This window comes from Salmo trutta, unplaced genomic scaffold, assembly GCF_901001165.1.
Source record: "Salmo trutta unplaced genomic scaffold, fSalTru1.1, whole genome shotgun sequence".
In the NCBI taxonomy this organism is placed as follows: Eukaryota; Metazoa; Chordata; class Actinopteri; order Salmoniformes; family Salmonidae; genus Salmo; species Salmo trutta.
In genome coordinates, this window is record NW_021823154.1 from 261,391 (window position 1) to 278,157 (window position 16,767).

Consider the following 16,767-nt stretch of genomic DNA (forward strand, 5'->3'; position numbering starts at 1 on the left):
TAGTCTTAAAGAGACAGTTCCTAATTTTAACCAGAAGAAGGTAGGAGTCTGTTTGTAGTCTTAAAGAGACAGTTCCTAATCTTAAACCACTTTGTGACACATTCTGCTGTAAAAAGCTCTATTTAAACTGAAACTCTGAGATTTAGAGGTTGAGCGCGGGGTTAAGCTACAGGACAGGAAACAGCAGAGAAATTTACTCGCGATTCAAATCTCTTAGTTTGTTGTGGAAATCGACCCCATATTCCCGTATTGTTTGTTTACTTCGTGCATCTCTGTCTCTACTTATACATACAATTGGTTGATTGATTTGTTGAATAACTGATTTGATTCATTGATTGGTTAGGTGATTGATTCATTTATTTGTTGAATAACTGATTTGATTCATTGATTGGTTAGGTGATTGATTCATTTATTTGTTGATTGGTTGATTGATTTGATTCATTGATTGGTTAGGTGATTGATTCATTTATTTGTTGGTTGGTTGGTTGATTGATTTGATTCATTGATTGGTTAGGTGATTGATTCATTTATTTGTTGATTGGTTTATTTGTTGATTAACTGATTTGATTGGTTGTTGTGTTCCAGGTGGAGGAGTTCTCAGGGTCCAATCAGGCCAAACTGGAGGAGCTGGTCAACACCCACAAATAAACACCTGTCTGTCTCCTCTCCTCTCTCTCACCTGTCTGAGGACAGTTGTCTCCTCTCCAACTCTCCTCTCCTCTCTCTCAGTTCACCTGAGGACACCCCAAAGCCTTCCACCCTCTCCTCAACTGATTTGACAGGATGCCTGAATGCCTTCCACCCTCTCCTCCCTTTCTCCTCCCCCAATCTACATAGAATATGCCTTTCACCTTCCTCTGTTTTCCCTCCCCCTTCTCCCCGTCTCCCTCTCTCTCCCTCCCCCGTCTCCCTCTCTCTCCCTCCCCTGTCTCCCTCCCTCCTTCTCCCCGACTCTCTCTCCCCCCCGGTCTCTCCCCCCGTCTCCCTCTCTCTCCCCCGGTTTCTCTGCCCCCTGTCTCCCTCTCTCTCCCCCCCGTCTCCCCTTCTCCCCCCCCGTCTCCCCCCCGTCTCCCTCTCTCCCACCCTGGTTTCTCTCTTCCCCCCGTCTCCCTCTCCTACCCAGGGATGGATCAATAATGTATAATAATAAACCATTTGTATTAAAATGCAGTCTCTTTCCTTAAACTTATATTTTCCTTAATGTACATTGTGCTATAAATGTATAATTTGTCTGTTTTTTTGTATTGGCTAAATCATTGTTGGTTACATTCTACCATGTTATTACCACAGATACAGATAAGAACGTCTAAGAGTCTTTCTGCCAAACCTGATTGTTGTTCTCACACTGCCCTCTGCTGGTATTACTGCAGAACGTCACTCAATCAAAACAAGAATATATAATTTTAAAAAAATCATGGTTTTGCTAAATAGAATCTAAACTTTTACTTACTTGAATTAATGGGATGAATGTGAATGGAGGCCTGTAGTATAGACCTGAATGGAGGCCTGTAGTATAAACCTGAATGGAGGCCTGTAGTATAAACCTTGAATGGAGGCCTGTAGTATAAACCTGAATGGAGACCTGTAGTTTAAACCTGAATGGAGGCCTGTAGTATAAACCTGAATGGAGGCCTGTAGTATAAACCTGAATGGAGGCCTGTAGTATAAACATGAATGGAGGCCTGTAGTATAAACCTGAATGGAGGCCTGTAGTATAAACCTGAATGGAGCCCTGTAGTATAAACCTGAATGGAGGCCTGTAGTATAAACCTGAATGGAGGCCTGTAGTATAAACCTGAATGGAGGCCTGTAGTATAAACCTGAATGGAGGCCTGTAGTATAAACCTGAATGGAGGCCTGTAGTATAAACATGAATGGAGGCCTGTAGTATAAACCTGAATGGAGGCCTGTAGTATAAACATGAATGGAGGCCTGTAGTATAAACGTGAATGGAGGCCTGTAGTATAAACCTGAATGGAGGCCTGTAGTATAAACATGAATGGAGGCCTGTAGTATAAACCTGAATGGAGGCCTGTAGTATAAACCTGAATGGAGGCCTGTAGTATAAACCTGAATGGAGGCCTGCAGTATAAACATGAATGGAGGCCTGTAGTATAAACCTGAATGGAGGCCTGTAGTATAAACATGAATGGAGGCCTGTAGTATAAACCTGAATGGAGGCCTGTAGAATAAACATGAATGGAGGCCTGTAGTATAAACCTGAATGGAGGCCTGTAGTATAAACATGAATGGAGGCCTGTAGTATAAACATGAATGGAGGCCTGTAGTATAAACATGAATGGAGGCCTGTAGTATAAACTTGAATGGAGGCCTGTAGTATAAACCTGAATGGAGGCCTGTAGTATAAACCTGAATGGAGGCCTGTAGTCTATAAACCTGAATGGAGGCCTGTAGTATAAACCTGAATGGAGGCCTGTAGTATAAACCTGAATGGAGGCCTGTAGTATAAACATGAATGGAGGCCTGTAGTATAAACCTGAATGGAGGCCTGTTGTATAAAAATGAATGGAGGCCTGTAGTATAAACATGAATGGAGTCCTGTAGTATAAACATGAATGGAGGCCTGTAGTATAAACTGAATGGAGGCCTGTAGTATAAACATGAATGGAGGCCTGTAGTCTATAAACCTGAATGGAGGCCTGTAGTATAAACATGAATGGAGGCCTGTAGTCTATAAACCTGAATGGAGGCCTGTAGTATAAACCTGAATGGAGGCCTGTAGTATAAACCTCTAAGTGTTGAACTGGGGGAAGTACATCTACACTGAACAAAAATAGAAACGCAACATTCAACAATTTACAAAGATTTTACGGAGTTTTTAAAACTCCGTAATTTTTTTTACTTAACTTGGTAAGTCAGTTAAGAACAAATTCTTATTTACAATGACGGCCTAACAGGGAACAGTGGGTTAACTGCCTTGTGCAGGCTACTTGTCAGCTCGGGATTCGATCCAGCAACCTTTCGGTTACTGACCCAACACTCTAACCACTAGGTTACCAGACGCACAGTTCATATGAGGAAATCAGTCAATTGAAATAAATTCATTAGACCATAATCTGTATTAAATGGAACACAATGTTGTACATGTCGACCCAGAGCACCCCAAACATGCTCATTGGGTGACATGTTTGGTGAGTGTGCAGGCCATGGAAGAACTGGGATGTTTTCATCTTCAGGAATTGTGTACAGATCCTTGCGACATGGGGCCGTGTATTATTATACTGAAACACGAGGTGATGGCGGTGGATGAATGGCACGACAATGGACCTCAGGATCTCGTCACGGTATCTCTGTGTGTTCAAATTTCCATCTATATAACGCAATTGTGTTTGTTGTCTGTAGGTTATGCCCAGTGGTGTAAAAATACTTGAAAGTACTAAAATAGTTTTTTGGGGTATCTACTTTAATATTTATATTTGACAACTTTTACTTCACTATATTCCTGAAGAAAATTATGTACTTTTTACTCTGTACATTTTCCCTGACACCCAAAAGTACTCGTCACATTACAACAGGACAGGAAAATTGTCTAATTCACACACTTCACAAGAGAACATTAACTGGTCATCCCTACTGCCTCTCATCTGGAGGAGTCACTAAACAGAGAACATCCCTGGTCGTCCCTACTGCCTCTCATCTGGAGGACTCACTAAACAGAGAACATCCCTGGTCATCCCTACTGCCTCTCATCTGGAGGACTCACTAAACAGAGAACATCCCTGGTCATCCCTACTGCCTCTCATTTGGAGGACTCACTAAACAGAGAACATCCCTGGTCATCCCTACTGCCTCTGATCTGGAGGACTCACTAAACAGAGAACATCCCTGGTCATCCCTACTGCCTCTGATCTGGAGGACTCACTAAACAGAGAACATCCCTGGTCATCCCTACTGCCTCTGATCTGGAGGACTCACTAAACAGAGAACATCCCTGGTCATCTCTACTGCCTCTCATCTGGAGGACTCACTAAACAGAGAACATCCCTGGTCATCCCTACTGCCTCTGATCTGGAGGACTCACTAAACAAAGAACATCCCTGGTCATCCCTACCGCCTCTGATCTGGAGGACTCACTAAACAGAGAACATCCCTGGTCATCCCTACTGCCTCTGATCTGGAGGACTCACTAAACAGAGAACATCCCTGGTCATCTCTACTGCCTCTCATCTGGAGGACTCACTAAACAGAGAACATCCCTGGTCATCCCTACTGCCTCTGATCTGGAGGACTCACTAAACAGAGAACATCCCTGGTCATCCCTACTGCCTCTCATCTGGAGGACTCACTAAACAGAGAACATCCCTGGTCATCTCTACTGCCTCTCATCTGGAGGACTCACTAAACAGAGAACATCCCTGGTCATCCCTACTGCCTCTGATCTGGAGGACTCACTAAACAAAGAACATCCCTGGTCATCCCTACTGCCTCTGATCTGGAGGACTCACTAAACAGAGAACATCCCTGGTCATCCCTACTGCCTCTGATCTGGAGGACTCACTAAACAGAGAACATCCCTGGTCATCTCTACTGCCTCTCATCTGGAGGACTCACTAAACAGAGAACATCCCTGGTCATCCCTACTGCCTCTGATCTGGAGGACTCACTAAACAAAGAACATCCCTGGTCATCCCTACTGCCTCTGATCTGGAGGACTCACTAAACAGAGAACATCCCTGGTCATCCCTACTGCCTCTGATCTGGAGGACTCACTAAACAGAGAACATCCCTGGTCATCTCTACTGCCTCTCATCTGGAGGACTCACTAAACAGAGAACATCCCTGGTCATCCCTACTGCCTCTGATCTGGAGGAGTCACTAAACAGAGAACATCCCTGGTCATCCCTACTGCCTCTGATCTGGAGGACTCACTAAACAGAGAACATCCCTGGTCATCCCTACTGCCTCTCATCTGGTGGACTCACTAAACACAGAACATCCCTGGTCATCTCTACTGCCTCTGATCTGGAGGACTCACTAAACAGAGAACATCCCTGGTCATCCCTACTGCCTCTGATCTGGAGGACTCACTAAACAGAGAACATCCCTGGTCATCCCTACTGCCTCTGATCTGGAGGACTCACTAAACAGAGAACATCCCTGGTCATCCCTACTGCCTCTGATCTGGAGGACTCACTAAACAGAGAACATCCCTGGTCATCCATACTGCCTCTGATCTGGAGGACTCACTAAACAGAGAACATCCCTGGTCGTCCCTACTGCCTCTGATCTGGTGGACTCACTAAACAGAGAACATCCCTGGTCATCCCTACTGCCTCTGATCTGGAGGACTCACTAAACAGAGAACATCCCTGCGTGGTCATTGTCATGGAAAATAGTCTTAAAAGTGTCGTGGAAAATTGTCTTAAAAATAACACTTCTTACAAGAACTTTGTAAATTCAATATAGACTTTAATACAGAGTAGTAAAGCTGAGCCGGTCCGCGGAAACAACTGACTTCCTCAGGCTCCGGCTCTGCTTTTATACACATACAATACATAGGTCCATCCTTTATGTTAATGAAGAAAAACCCCCTATGCTTTCTGCCACCATTATCTTTCAACCCTATGGATAACGCCCATATCTGAGGATAACGCCCATATCTGCTCTTGTTTCTAACATAATGGTGGCTGAACTCTCCTCATGTGGATAAGAAAATAATGCATTGCATTGCATGCTTACGCTTGGTTGTGTTACTGTCATCCTTTCCCGTGTGATTCTCTCTAAGTATATCCGGGCCTTGTTTACTTAACATAGGTTCACCCATCTGGCCATACATTCAGCTTGCCTGGCCGTTGTGTGGTCCCTACTTAGGTTCGTCCATCTGGCATTATATCCCTGTTCTCTCCACTTAGGGCCAGATGCCAGTCTCCTCTTCCCCTCGCTAATGTATCTAGGGCCAGCTAGTGTATCTAGGGCCATCTAGTGTATCTAGGGCCAGCTAGTGTATCTAGGGCCATCTAGTGTATCTAGGGCCAGCTAGTGTATCTAGGGCCAGCTAGTGTATCTAGGGCCATCTAGTGTATCTAGGGCCAGATGCCAGTCTCCTCTTCCCCTAGCTAATGTATCTAGGGCCAGCTAGTGTATCTAGGGCCATCTAGTGTATCTAGGGCCAGCTAGTGTATCTAGGGCCATCTAGTGTATCTAGGGCCAGCTAGTGTATCTAGGGCCATCTAGTGTATCTAGGGCCAGCTAGTGTATCTAGGGCCATCTAGTGTATCTAGGGCCAGCTAGTGTATCTAGGGCCATCTAGTGTATCTAGGGCCATCTAGTGTATCTAGGGCCATCTAGTGTATCTAGGGCCATCTAGTGTATCTAGGGCCAGCTAGTGTATCTAGGGCCATCTAGTGTATCTAGGGCCAGCTAGTGTATCTAGGGCCATCTAGTGTATCTAGGGCCATCTAGTGTATCTAGGGCCAGCTAGTGTATCTAGGGCCAGCTAGTGTATCTAGGGCCATCTAGTGTATCTAGGGCCATCTAGTGTATCTAGGGCCAGCTAGTGTATCTAGGGCCATCTAGTGTATCTAGGGCCATCTAGTGTATCTAGGGCCATCTAGTGTATCTAGGGCCAGCTAGTGTATCTAGGGCCAGATGCCAGTCTCCTCTTCCCCTCGCTAATGTATCTAGGGCCAGCTAGTGTATCTAGGGCCAGCTAGTGTATCTAGTGCCAGATGTTAATCTCCTCTTCCCCTCGCTAATGTATCTAGGGCCAGATGCCAGTCTCCTCTTCCCCTAGCTAATGTATCTAGGGCCAGCTAGTGTATCTAGGGCCATCTAGTGTATCTAGGGCCAGCTAGTGTATCTAGGGCCATCTAGTGTATCTAGGGCCATCTAGTGTATCTAGGGCCAGCTAGTGTATCTAGGGCCATCTAGTGTATCTAGGGCCATCTAGTGTATCTAGGGCCATCTAGTGTATCTAGGGCCAGCTAGTGTATCTAGGGCCATCTAGTGTATCTAGGGCCATCTAGTGTATCTAGGGCCATCTAGTGTATCTAGGGCCAGCTAGTGTATCTAGGGCCATCTAGTGTATCTAGGGCCATCTAGTGTATCTAGGGCCATCTAGTGTATCTAGGGCCATCTAGTGTATCTAGGGCCAGCTAGTGTATCTAGGGCCAGCTAGTGTATCTAGGGCCAGCTAGTGTATCTAGGGCCAGCTAGTGTATCTAGGGCCAGCTAGTGTATCTAGTGCCAGATGTTAATCTCCTCTTCCCCTCGCTAATGTATCTAGGGCCAGCTAGTGTATCTAGGGCCAGCTAGTGTATCTAGGGCCAGCTAGTGTATCTAGGGCCAGCTAGTGTATCTAGGGCCAGCTAGTGTATCTAGGGCCAGCTAGTGTATCTAGGGCCAGCTAGTGTATCTAGTGCCAGATGTTAATCTCCTCTTCCCCTCGCTAATGTATCTAGTGGCTGTGGGAGAAAGGAAAATGTGCTGAGGGAAGGAAAAACAGAGATACATTAACAAGGGGAGGAGAAGATAAATATCTAACCTTAAGTAAAGATAACGAGGACGTTGGGGACCACGTGAGGGCCAGGCAGCCTAACTACAGAGCCATGGCAAAGTGCAGTCAGGTGGATGAACCTATGTTAAGTACACACGGCCCGGGTACACTTAGAAAAAATACGGCCCGGGTGCACTTAGAGAGAAACACACGAGAGAGGATAACAGGACAAACAACCAAGAGTAAACATGCGATGCATTATTTTTATATCCACGTGAGGAGAATTTGGCCACCATTATGTTAGAAATAAGAGCAGATATGGGCGTTATCCTCAGATATGGGCGTTATCCATAGGGTTGAAAGATAATGGTGGCAGAAAGCATAGGGAGCTTTACTTCATTTACATAAAGGATGGACCTATGTATTGTATGTGCATAAAAGCAGAGCCGGAGCCTGAGGAAGGCAGTTGTTCCGCGGACCGGCTCAGCTTTACTACTCTGTATTAAAGTCTATATTGAATTTACAAGTTCTTGTAAGAGTGTTACTTTTAAGACAATTTTCCACGACATGATCTGGAGGACTCACTAAACAGAGAACATCCCTGGTCATCCCTACTGCCTCTGATCTGGAGGATTCACTAAACAGAGAACATCCCTGGTCATCCCTACTGCCTCTGATCTGGAGGACTCACTAAACAGAGAACATTAACTGGTCCTCCCTACTGCCTCTCATCTGGAAGAGTCACTAAACAGAGAACATCCCTGGTCATCCCTACTGCCTCTGATCTGGAGGACTCACTAAACAGAGAACATCCCTGGTCATCCCTACTGCCTCTGATCTGGAGGACTCACTAAACAGAGAACATCCCTGGTCATCCCTACTGCCTCTGATCTGGAGGACTCACTAAACAGAGAACATCCCTGGTCATCCCTACTGCCTCTGATCTGGAGGACTCACTAAACACAGAACATCCCTGGTCATCTCTACTGCCTCTGATCTGGTGGACTCACTAAACAGAGAACATCCCTGGTCATCCCTACTGCCTCTGATCTGGAGGACTCACTAAACAGAGAACATCCCTGGTCATCCCTACTGTCTCTGATCTGGTGGACTCACTAAACAGAGAACATCCCTGATCATCCCTACTGCCTCTGATCTGGAGGACTCACTAAACAGAGAACATCCCTGGTCATCCCTACTGCCTCTGATCTGGAGGACTCACTAAACAGAGAACATCCCTGGTCATTGTGGGAGATAATGTAATATAAATAGGTATAGTTGCTATGCTGAAGTAGCCAGAACATAAGTACATTGGCCATAGGAAGAGAACATGAAACCCAGTGCCATTGTGTGGGAGCAAAACACATGACTCTGATTCCATTTCCATTATCAGTGTAACCGATGTGAAATGGCTAGCTAGTTAGCGGTGGTGAGCGCTAATAGCGTTTCAATCGGTGACGTCACTCGCTCTGCGACCTGAAGTGGTTGTTCCCCTTGTGCGAGAAGAGCCGCGGCTTTTGTGGCGCGATGGGTAACGACGCTTCGTGGGGTGTCAGTTGTTGATGTGTGCAGAGGGTCCCTGGTTCGAGCCCGGGTTGTGGCGAGGACAGGGACATTACGCTGTCCAGCATTTACGCTGTCCACTTTGAAGAGCTGAGACAGAATGGAACATATAGGACCAGGCCCTGCTATCATTATAATCGAATCAGATATGAGCGTTATTCTCAGACTAGAAGATAATGGTGAAGAACGGTCAAGGGAAGCTATTTTCATATAGAGGGAGGGGACTCTATACGTTAAGCAAAGACAGAATCCTATAAAGGCAGGACTCTGTAATATGAGAATTTAGTATTTTCCATGGAAGGGCTCGGCTCTGTTACTCTGTATTAAAGTCTATATTGAATTCACAAAATTCTTGCAAGAGTATTATGTTCTGTCAGGTCGCGTCAATTAGAATCTGGTATCAGAACATAATAATCAGCACATAGTAACTTCTGATTTCTTTGTACTTTAATTAAAGCAAACACTTGAATGGTAAATATGTGGCTCGTAAATACGGGCTCCCTGTAACACCACGCAGGGCAGACAGAGAACTGGTATGACATCACAAGTTCTTCCTTAAATACTGGACAGACTTAGTTCCCTCTCCCTGAGGGCCTGTCATAGTAGAGGCTAGAATATGGTTTAGACTTATTCCAGCCTATCGTTGGCGTGCAGGTTGGTCCCAACCTCTAGACGCAGTCCTGTTTCCTGGCGTAGCTGTTGTCTCTGGCGGATGTCTCATCTTGTGGCTGCACAATGCACAGTTCTCTAAAACCCTTAACACCCCCCTGCATATACATTTCACCCATATCCTGTTATTGCTGTTGTTCAGCAAAAAGCTCTTGCAAAACCCCGTTTTAAAGCATCAGTATTCTGTCCACATGACCCACCATCACATGAGCCACTTCCTCTAACATATAGCAGTACTCAATTATATATAGTTTATATACTTATTATTATAGCATCTGTGTTATATTATAAAGGATATGCACTCAAATTGTTGGTCAAACCCTAACAGTTCTTAAGACAATTTTCCACGACAATTGTTATTCTGGAAAGGGTAACATGCCAAAGTGTACATTAAGCAGACCGAACAAGCAGGAATAGCCAAGGCCACGAGTACATTTACAACAGCTAACATTCCAATGTCAGAACGACATAGGAAGGAGGAAGGAGGCAAGGGGACCTAAAGGGGCTGAAACCTGAACATACAATGCATTTCTTTGTGTGTAACATGACGAGGTCCTGCCACCATTATAACCTAAAAAGGAATCAGAGATGGGCGTTACTGGGCGTGAACAAGCGTTACTGGGCGTGAACAAGCGTTACTGGGCGTGAACAAGCGTTATTGAGCGTGAGGGAAGTAACTTTTACATATGGAACGTACTCCCATACTGTATGTGTATAAAAGCAGAGCCGATGCTCAGGAAAGGCAGTTGATCCATGGACCGGCTCGGCTTTGCTACTCTGTATTAAAGTCTATATTGAATTCACAAAGTTCTTGCAAGAGTATTATATTCTTAAGACAATTTTCCACGACATATTTGGCGAACTTGCCAGGAGATCTAAGGGACCTCGGGACAGTGTCGTTCTTGGCTGGTGACGGTTTCTCTGGACAATCTCACAAACGGGTGGCCACCCAACTATAAACAGGTAAGCTTGTTCTTACTATAGTTTGAAATGTTTGTGTAGATTGCTTCAGGGATTCTGTCTCAGCGGAGGGGACGTCACGTAGGTCTCTCTTTAAAAACTCCTAAAAACCCAGAAATACTAAGAGCTTTTGAATTCAATAGAACTGCATGCATGCATGAATTTTTGGGGGGTTGTTAAATGTAATTAAATATGTACATTTGTGAGGGCTAAAAAAAGTGTGGTAAACTGTGAACTTTGCTGGTGTCGGGTGTTTAGCGGAGGGGGCTTTGCGCCTGCGCTGATCGGACCGTTCTAACGGACCTACGTGTGTGGTTTGGTTGTGTGGAGTTATCCCGTCTGATTCCGCTTGGCCGAGCTCGACTGTTTCAGGATCTGTTTTTGGGATGTGCGTAAACACACCCCAATCAACCTGATCAGGCGGACCGAGTTGGGTGTGTGTGATTCGGGCTACCCCTCCCCCCCTGAGCCATTCATCTGGAGACCTTGTGTAGCCCGTTTGGTGCGTTTGTTTCGCTCTCTCTGGCTAGACTGCCTGGCCTGGTGTGGGGCTGCTGCTGCCTGCCCACGTGGGCAAAACTAATAAATAAGTAAATTCACAATATCGCCCCAAGATGGGGGTCGGTCTGGGTGAATAGTTAGAGGGCAGGAAAACGTCGACCCGATTAGGTTCACCACCTACAGATAAAACGCTCCGTCTAGCTAACGGGGTCGGTACATCTGAATGAGTGAAAAATAAAGGCCTTGAATGAGTGAAAGTTTCTCTGGAGTGGGAGTGAAACACGGCAGGGAGAAATAAAGATTGTGTGTGTGTGTCGGTGGGTCCGGAGGAGGAATGCGCAAGCCTTTCTAGAGCATGCTGGGAAGAAAAAAATAAATGAAAGGATATTGATTTAAAGGTAGAACATTTACATAATAAATGTGTTAAATAACTATTCTGGAATGCATAGAACTTGTTGAATAAAGTATTAAATAAGCCACATATAGTATATACTGGTGTGTGAAGTTGAGAGATAAAACATAGGCATAAGATATACTATATGGTAAAAAAATATAAAACTCAGGCTATTTAGAATAAATAGTAACAACAAATACATAGAGAACAGCATCATGGTATAGGTCTATAGAACCTACTAGAGATATTACTGCACCATAAAGGACAGTATGGGGGAAGCAGTGGCCAACTAAACACTTTGAAGCTGCAGGACCCTTAGAGAGCTGCATCCTGGGAAAGGACAAGAAGGGTCAGATTACAATAACTAAGAGAGAGAGAGAGAGAGAGAGAGAGAGAGAGAGAGAGGGTCTGGAGAAATCTGGTAAAATAGGAACTAGGACTGAGAATAGATAGAGTGAAACAGGAGGAAAACAATAAGGATAGGATAAAGTGAGTGAATAAATATAAATGAGAAGGATAGACTAGAATTAAAACAAAAGGAACAAAAATATCAAGGAGGATTTAACAAGTTAAGGCCAAACTATAGACCATCATTAAAAATGAACAGGACACCGGTAGAGATTTTGGGGACTAGATACCCCCTAAGTAAAAAAGAAATAATAAAAACGTCTATAAAATGGGAAAAACGCACCAGAAAATTAAACACCAAATGGCCCGCGGTGGGAACGTTGGATGTCTCTGTGTGTGAGGAAATGGAAACGCTGATAAAAAACTATAAACCCGAGGACAAGAAACAAAAAAGGACGAATAAACGAGAAAGAGAAAACGAAATACTAAAAATGTTTAAGGAAGAAAGAGCGGGTTTGTTACAAAGCATGAAGACGGCAAGAGAAGAACTAAAGAAGAACGATAACACAAGCAAAGAGAAAACGGAGTCGGGGGGACCAGCCCCCCCGCCGTATTCCAATGGACAGTTTTCCATGATAACTGGACACATGGAAATTAAAGGGGTAGTGGTGGTGACAGAAGAAAGGGAAGGGATCACCTCACCTGGAGCAATGTGTGCACCTTCACATTCAACAGAAAGAGGCAAGGAAATAACTCCGAAGCCTATAGGAACGAAAGAAGAAGGTTTGAATCGCTATAGTGGCCTGAGGAAAGCCCTAACAGCAATGGAAACAGAAATAGGAGAAAGGGAGACGTCAGAGCTGCAAACAAGAAGAGCGAAAGACCAAACGGAGGGGAACTCCAGGAAAAGCCAAAACACACTAGCAGAACGGGCATCAGGTAATAGTCCGAGCGAGGAAGAGGAGGAAGAGGAAGAGGATGATACATCCTGTAGGGGACAAATAGAGAGAGAAGGACAAATAGTGGCACAAAGAATAGAAGAGAAACTGGGACGGTCAAAATCAACACACGGAGAAAACGTAAGATGGCAAGAAAGACAGGATGAGGCCTTGGCCCGTAGTATGAATGAGAGCCTGAGAAATGAGCCTGCAGGGAAATATTGCAGGGCTCGTAGGGATGGGTCTAGGAAAGAATCTGGTTATTATGAAAAACAGCGGCAGATCCTGATAAAAGGAGAGCAAGGACACTATATACCAGGGGCTGCACAGGGTCTGGAGGGGTTGGTTTTCCGCTTGCCAGATCTCCATGAGGGAGCAGGGAAGTGGATCAGAACCTTTGAAGAATACACCATGGGGAAATTGCTGGCGGTGGGTGACATAAAGGCATTGCTAGCGAGGGTGACGAGCGTGCAGAAAATGAGAGAAATCATGCAGGATGGTGCGATCAACGGCACAGATTGGGAGGTGACGAAGGATGAACTGATGTTCGACAGGTATAGACCTGCCGTCTGGCGTGCATTAAGGGCAGCATACCCAACGAAGGTTGACCTCAACGCTCTGAGAGGTGAAGCTATTGGAGCTACAGAAAACCCGGCCACGTACTTACATGGACATTTGGAAAGATGGAGAATGGAAACACAACAAGATCCAGAAGGAAATGAACTAATGACAGCAATGTTCCGAACTTCTGTGATGGAAGCCATGCCCCAGCCGGTAAGGAGCCGACTGGAGGATGTGGTGGGGCTTACTTCAAAACCTTACAAAGAGTTCTGTGACTATGTGATTCATGCCGTGGAAAAACACAGGAAGGACGAACAGAGACAGATTGAACAAGGAAAAGACATTCAGAGAAGGCTGGCCCAGTTGCAGCTGGACGAATTAACCAACAAAGGAAAGAAGAAAGTCCATGCCTCAGTAACCACCCCTGTGCCCGAGATAGGAACAATGTCTGCCGTTTCCCCAGGAGGGCCGCAACCGTCAACCCCCAGGCGGGCCCAAATGCCTACCGTACTGCTAGTAGTAAATGTATACACACAGCCCCCTAATTGGAATGGTGGAAATAAACAACAGAAAAATACACAGGCAGATCAGAGAAAGGGACCCAGGAACCTTAGGGGGGCACCTGGTGTCTGTTGGGGTTGCCACCAATCAGGACACTCCAGACGAGAATGCCCTACGAACCCCTGGCAGGATCGGACTGGAGGAAACACAAATAACAGGCGACCACCAACAAACAACAATCCAGGTGGCTGGCAGCCGCATACAAACGGGAATCGGAGCGGTTGGAGCCCAAATGGTGGATGGCCGGGCAACCAAAGCCAACCTTCGGGCCCTGTGAACCCATGGTCAGGGCCTAACCAAACATACTAGAGATGCCCAGAGAATCCTACAGGGGAGGGTCAGTTCCCAGTGATAACCACAAGAGCTGACCAAGAACCTATGCTGCAGGTTCAAATAGAGAACAGAGGCACACCCATGATGATAGATACTGGAGCCACTTACACATGTGTAAATCCAAATTACGCCTCTCATCTCCCCATGTCCGGTAAATATGCCAAAACAATAGGATTCTCGGGAAATACGCAGCTAATTCCAATGACTGCTCCAATTCGTCTGACTGCTGATGGTAAATCAGCCACAATTCCAATATTAGTATCGGATCAAACACCTGTTAATCTGCTAGGAAGGGATGCTCTATGCAAAGTGGGAATGCAAATTAAATGTTCTCCCGAGGGGGTAATAATAGAAAGAATAGGACTACAATTACCAGTGATAGCTACAGGAGAAACAGCTAACGTATATTGGTCAGGAGGCATTGAGGCAGATATAGACAGAACTGTAAGCAGATGGGGCAGATTCATTCGAGCCCAAATACCCAAAGCAGCGAGAGCAAAATCTGAATATCACTGCACAATGCAATATGACCCTCATCAGGATCCCGTGTTAGAGCAACTATGGACTATGGGGGGTAAAATGCTAGGAAAGACACCAATGATGTCTCAGTATGTCATCATTGGGAAACAGGGAGCGGCCATGGACGTGATGGACGGAGACGGATCTGAATTTGTGCAAAAATGGTTCAACGTCTCCGACTCTGTCCCTCACGTCACATCGCTGCTAAATCAGGAGTTCACATCAAGGGATCTAGGAACCTATGATGAAAAAAGCTAAGAGAAAGAGATGGGATAAAACAGACAATCCATTGATTTTTTACCCATTCAGAAGATAAGGCATTTATCAAGATAATAAACACTACAATGATGATTGGTGATCCGAGGGAAATAGAGGTCAGCGCAGGCCAACAGGTAGTGTTGGGTGAAGGAATGGGATTTGATCAGTGAACTTAGAGAAGAAATGGAAAACATCATACCACCAGAGGTATGGTGACAACATGATACAGATGTTGGGTTAGTAAAATCAGCAAGTCCTGTGAACATCAAAGTAAAACCGGATGCTAAACCCCCATGGATCACCCCGGTATCCTCTGAAGCCGAAGAAGGGATAAGTTCAACAATTGAAGGATTACTCAGCAGAGGGGTATTGATAGAAATGCCAAGCGTTTGCAATACACCTCTGCTACCTGTTCTTAAAGCCGATGGTAAAAAAATGGAGGTTCACGACTTAAGAGCTGTCAACGATATTGCACAGGATTGCCCTGCGGAAGTTCCAAACTCTCACACGCTGTTGACTAATGTTCCCCATGATGCCAAATACTTTACCGTGATTGACTTGTGTGGAGCATTTTTTAGTGTACCCCTGGCGGAAGATTGCAGTTATTTATTTGCATTTAGATTGTTAGGGTTTGACCAACTAAAAAAAAAACACATCGAATAAAATATAATTTAAGATTCATACGAATACTCCTTCTAAAAATTCTAGAGTGGGGAAAAAGAGCAGAATAACTACGATAGTCATTTAACAAACACCTTAAAGGAGGTGCAGGAATTAACGGGAGATGAGCGATACATGGAGTTTTAAATGATATAAAATAAATATTTATTTTCGGTCCAAGGTGGAGAAGGAAGTATGAATTTGATGGAAGTTTGGATGGGTTAAAGTCGGGACTAATGGTAAGAAAGATGCATAAGGTATGTGGAGCCGAAAGAGAGATACAGTTGGAACATTGGTTTTAATCTTGCGATAGAGGAAAGGCAGAACGCTGTTTGAAAAGAGGTCATATTTTATTCCTATGAGTATGTGGCTGGAAGCGGTTCTGGTCTGAATAATGGAATCGTAAAAGTTCTGTGATACATTCTGGTTATTGGTTCGTGGTATTGATTGTTTAGTAACACCAGTGAATTGAACATTGCATGGAAACATATCAAGTCATTAAAGTGAATTGCAGGTGGAGTTAATTTTATTTTTACAGGGACGGTGCACATTAAACACAGTTCTGTATAATGGCAGGGTATTCCTAGCAAACAGAATGGGCCTGTTTGCAGACAAACTGAAAGGGTTTTAAGCAATCTTGGGTCAAATTAGTCAAATAGTACGTTAAAATATGGGGGTTTCATAGATTGTAAGTAAAATATTTTATCCAAGGGTAGTGTATGTTCAATTAAAGTACACAGAACCGTCGAGGAAGTTTAAAACAAATGATTAATGATTTGAGGAAGTACAGGGGAGTTATTATTAGGTTTTGTTTGAAGTGAACTTTTGGGTTTTTGAATCGGTGTAGTATGAGGAAACGCTGACCAAGTGGTTATTTTATGGAAAAAGGAGCGCTTAGCTGTCTTTGGAAAAAATCCTAGGGACAGGATATCTTAAAGGGGTAGGCACACATGGCATTTTGGAAGTTTTGGTTTCTGAGTTTTAATTAAGCACGTGAAATTCTTTTGATAGGGAATGTTCTGGGAAACTGGGATACAAAATGTAGA

The 16,767-nt window shown here is 44.7% G+C and overlaps 2 protein-coding genes across 2 annotated transcripts in view; both read left to right on the forward strand.

Moving 5' to 3' along the window:
• Positions 1–867, forward strand: part of LOC115189475 (thioredoxin) — a 15,851-nt gene extending 14,984 nt beyond the window's left edge. Inside the window, exon 5 of the mRNA XM_029748092.1 lies at positions 586–867. Coding sequence (XP_029603952.1) covers positions 586–648 — 63 coding nt within the window. The 3' untranslated portion in view covers positions 649–867. The remainder of the gene's footprint in view (positions 1–585) is intronic.
• Positions 868–11,919: 11,052 nt separating this feature from the next.
• LOC115189473 (uncharacterized) lies at positions 11,920–15,056 on the forward strand. Its single transcript, XM_029748090.1, has 2 exons — positions 11,920–12,632; positions 12,732–15,056. Exons 1-2 carry the CDS (start codon positions 12,143–12,145, stop codon positions 14,258–14,260), a joined length of 2,019 nt encoding a protein of 672 aa, XP_029603950.1. The 5' UTR covers positions 11,920–12,142; the 3' UTR covers positions 14,261–15,056.
• Positions 15,057–16,767: the final 1,711 nt, after the last annotated feature.

Coding starts and splice junctions, on each gene's coding strand:
- LOC115189473 (XM_029748090.1), top strand. CDS start 12,143: ATGAACAGGACACCGGTAGAGATTTTGGGGACTAGATACCCCCTAAGT. Junction 12,633..12,731: donor TTCACATTCAACAGAAAGAG/GCAAGGAAATAA, acceptor AAACAGAAATAG/GAGAAAGGGAGACGTCAGAG.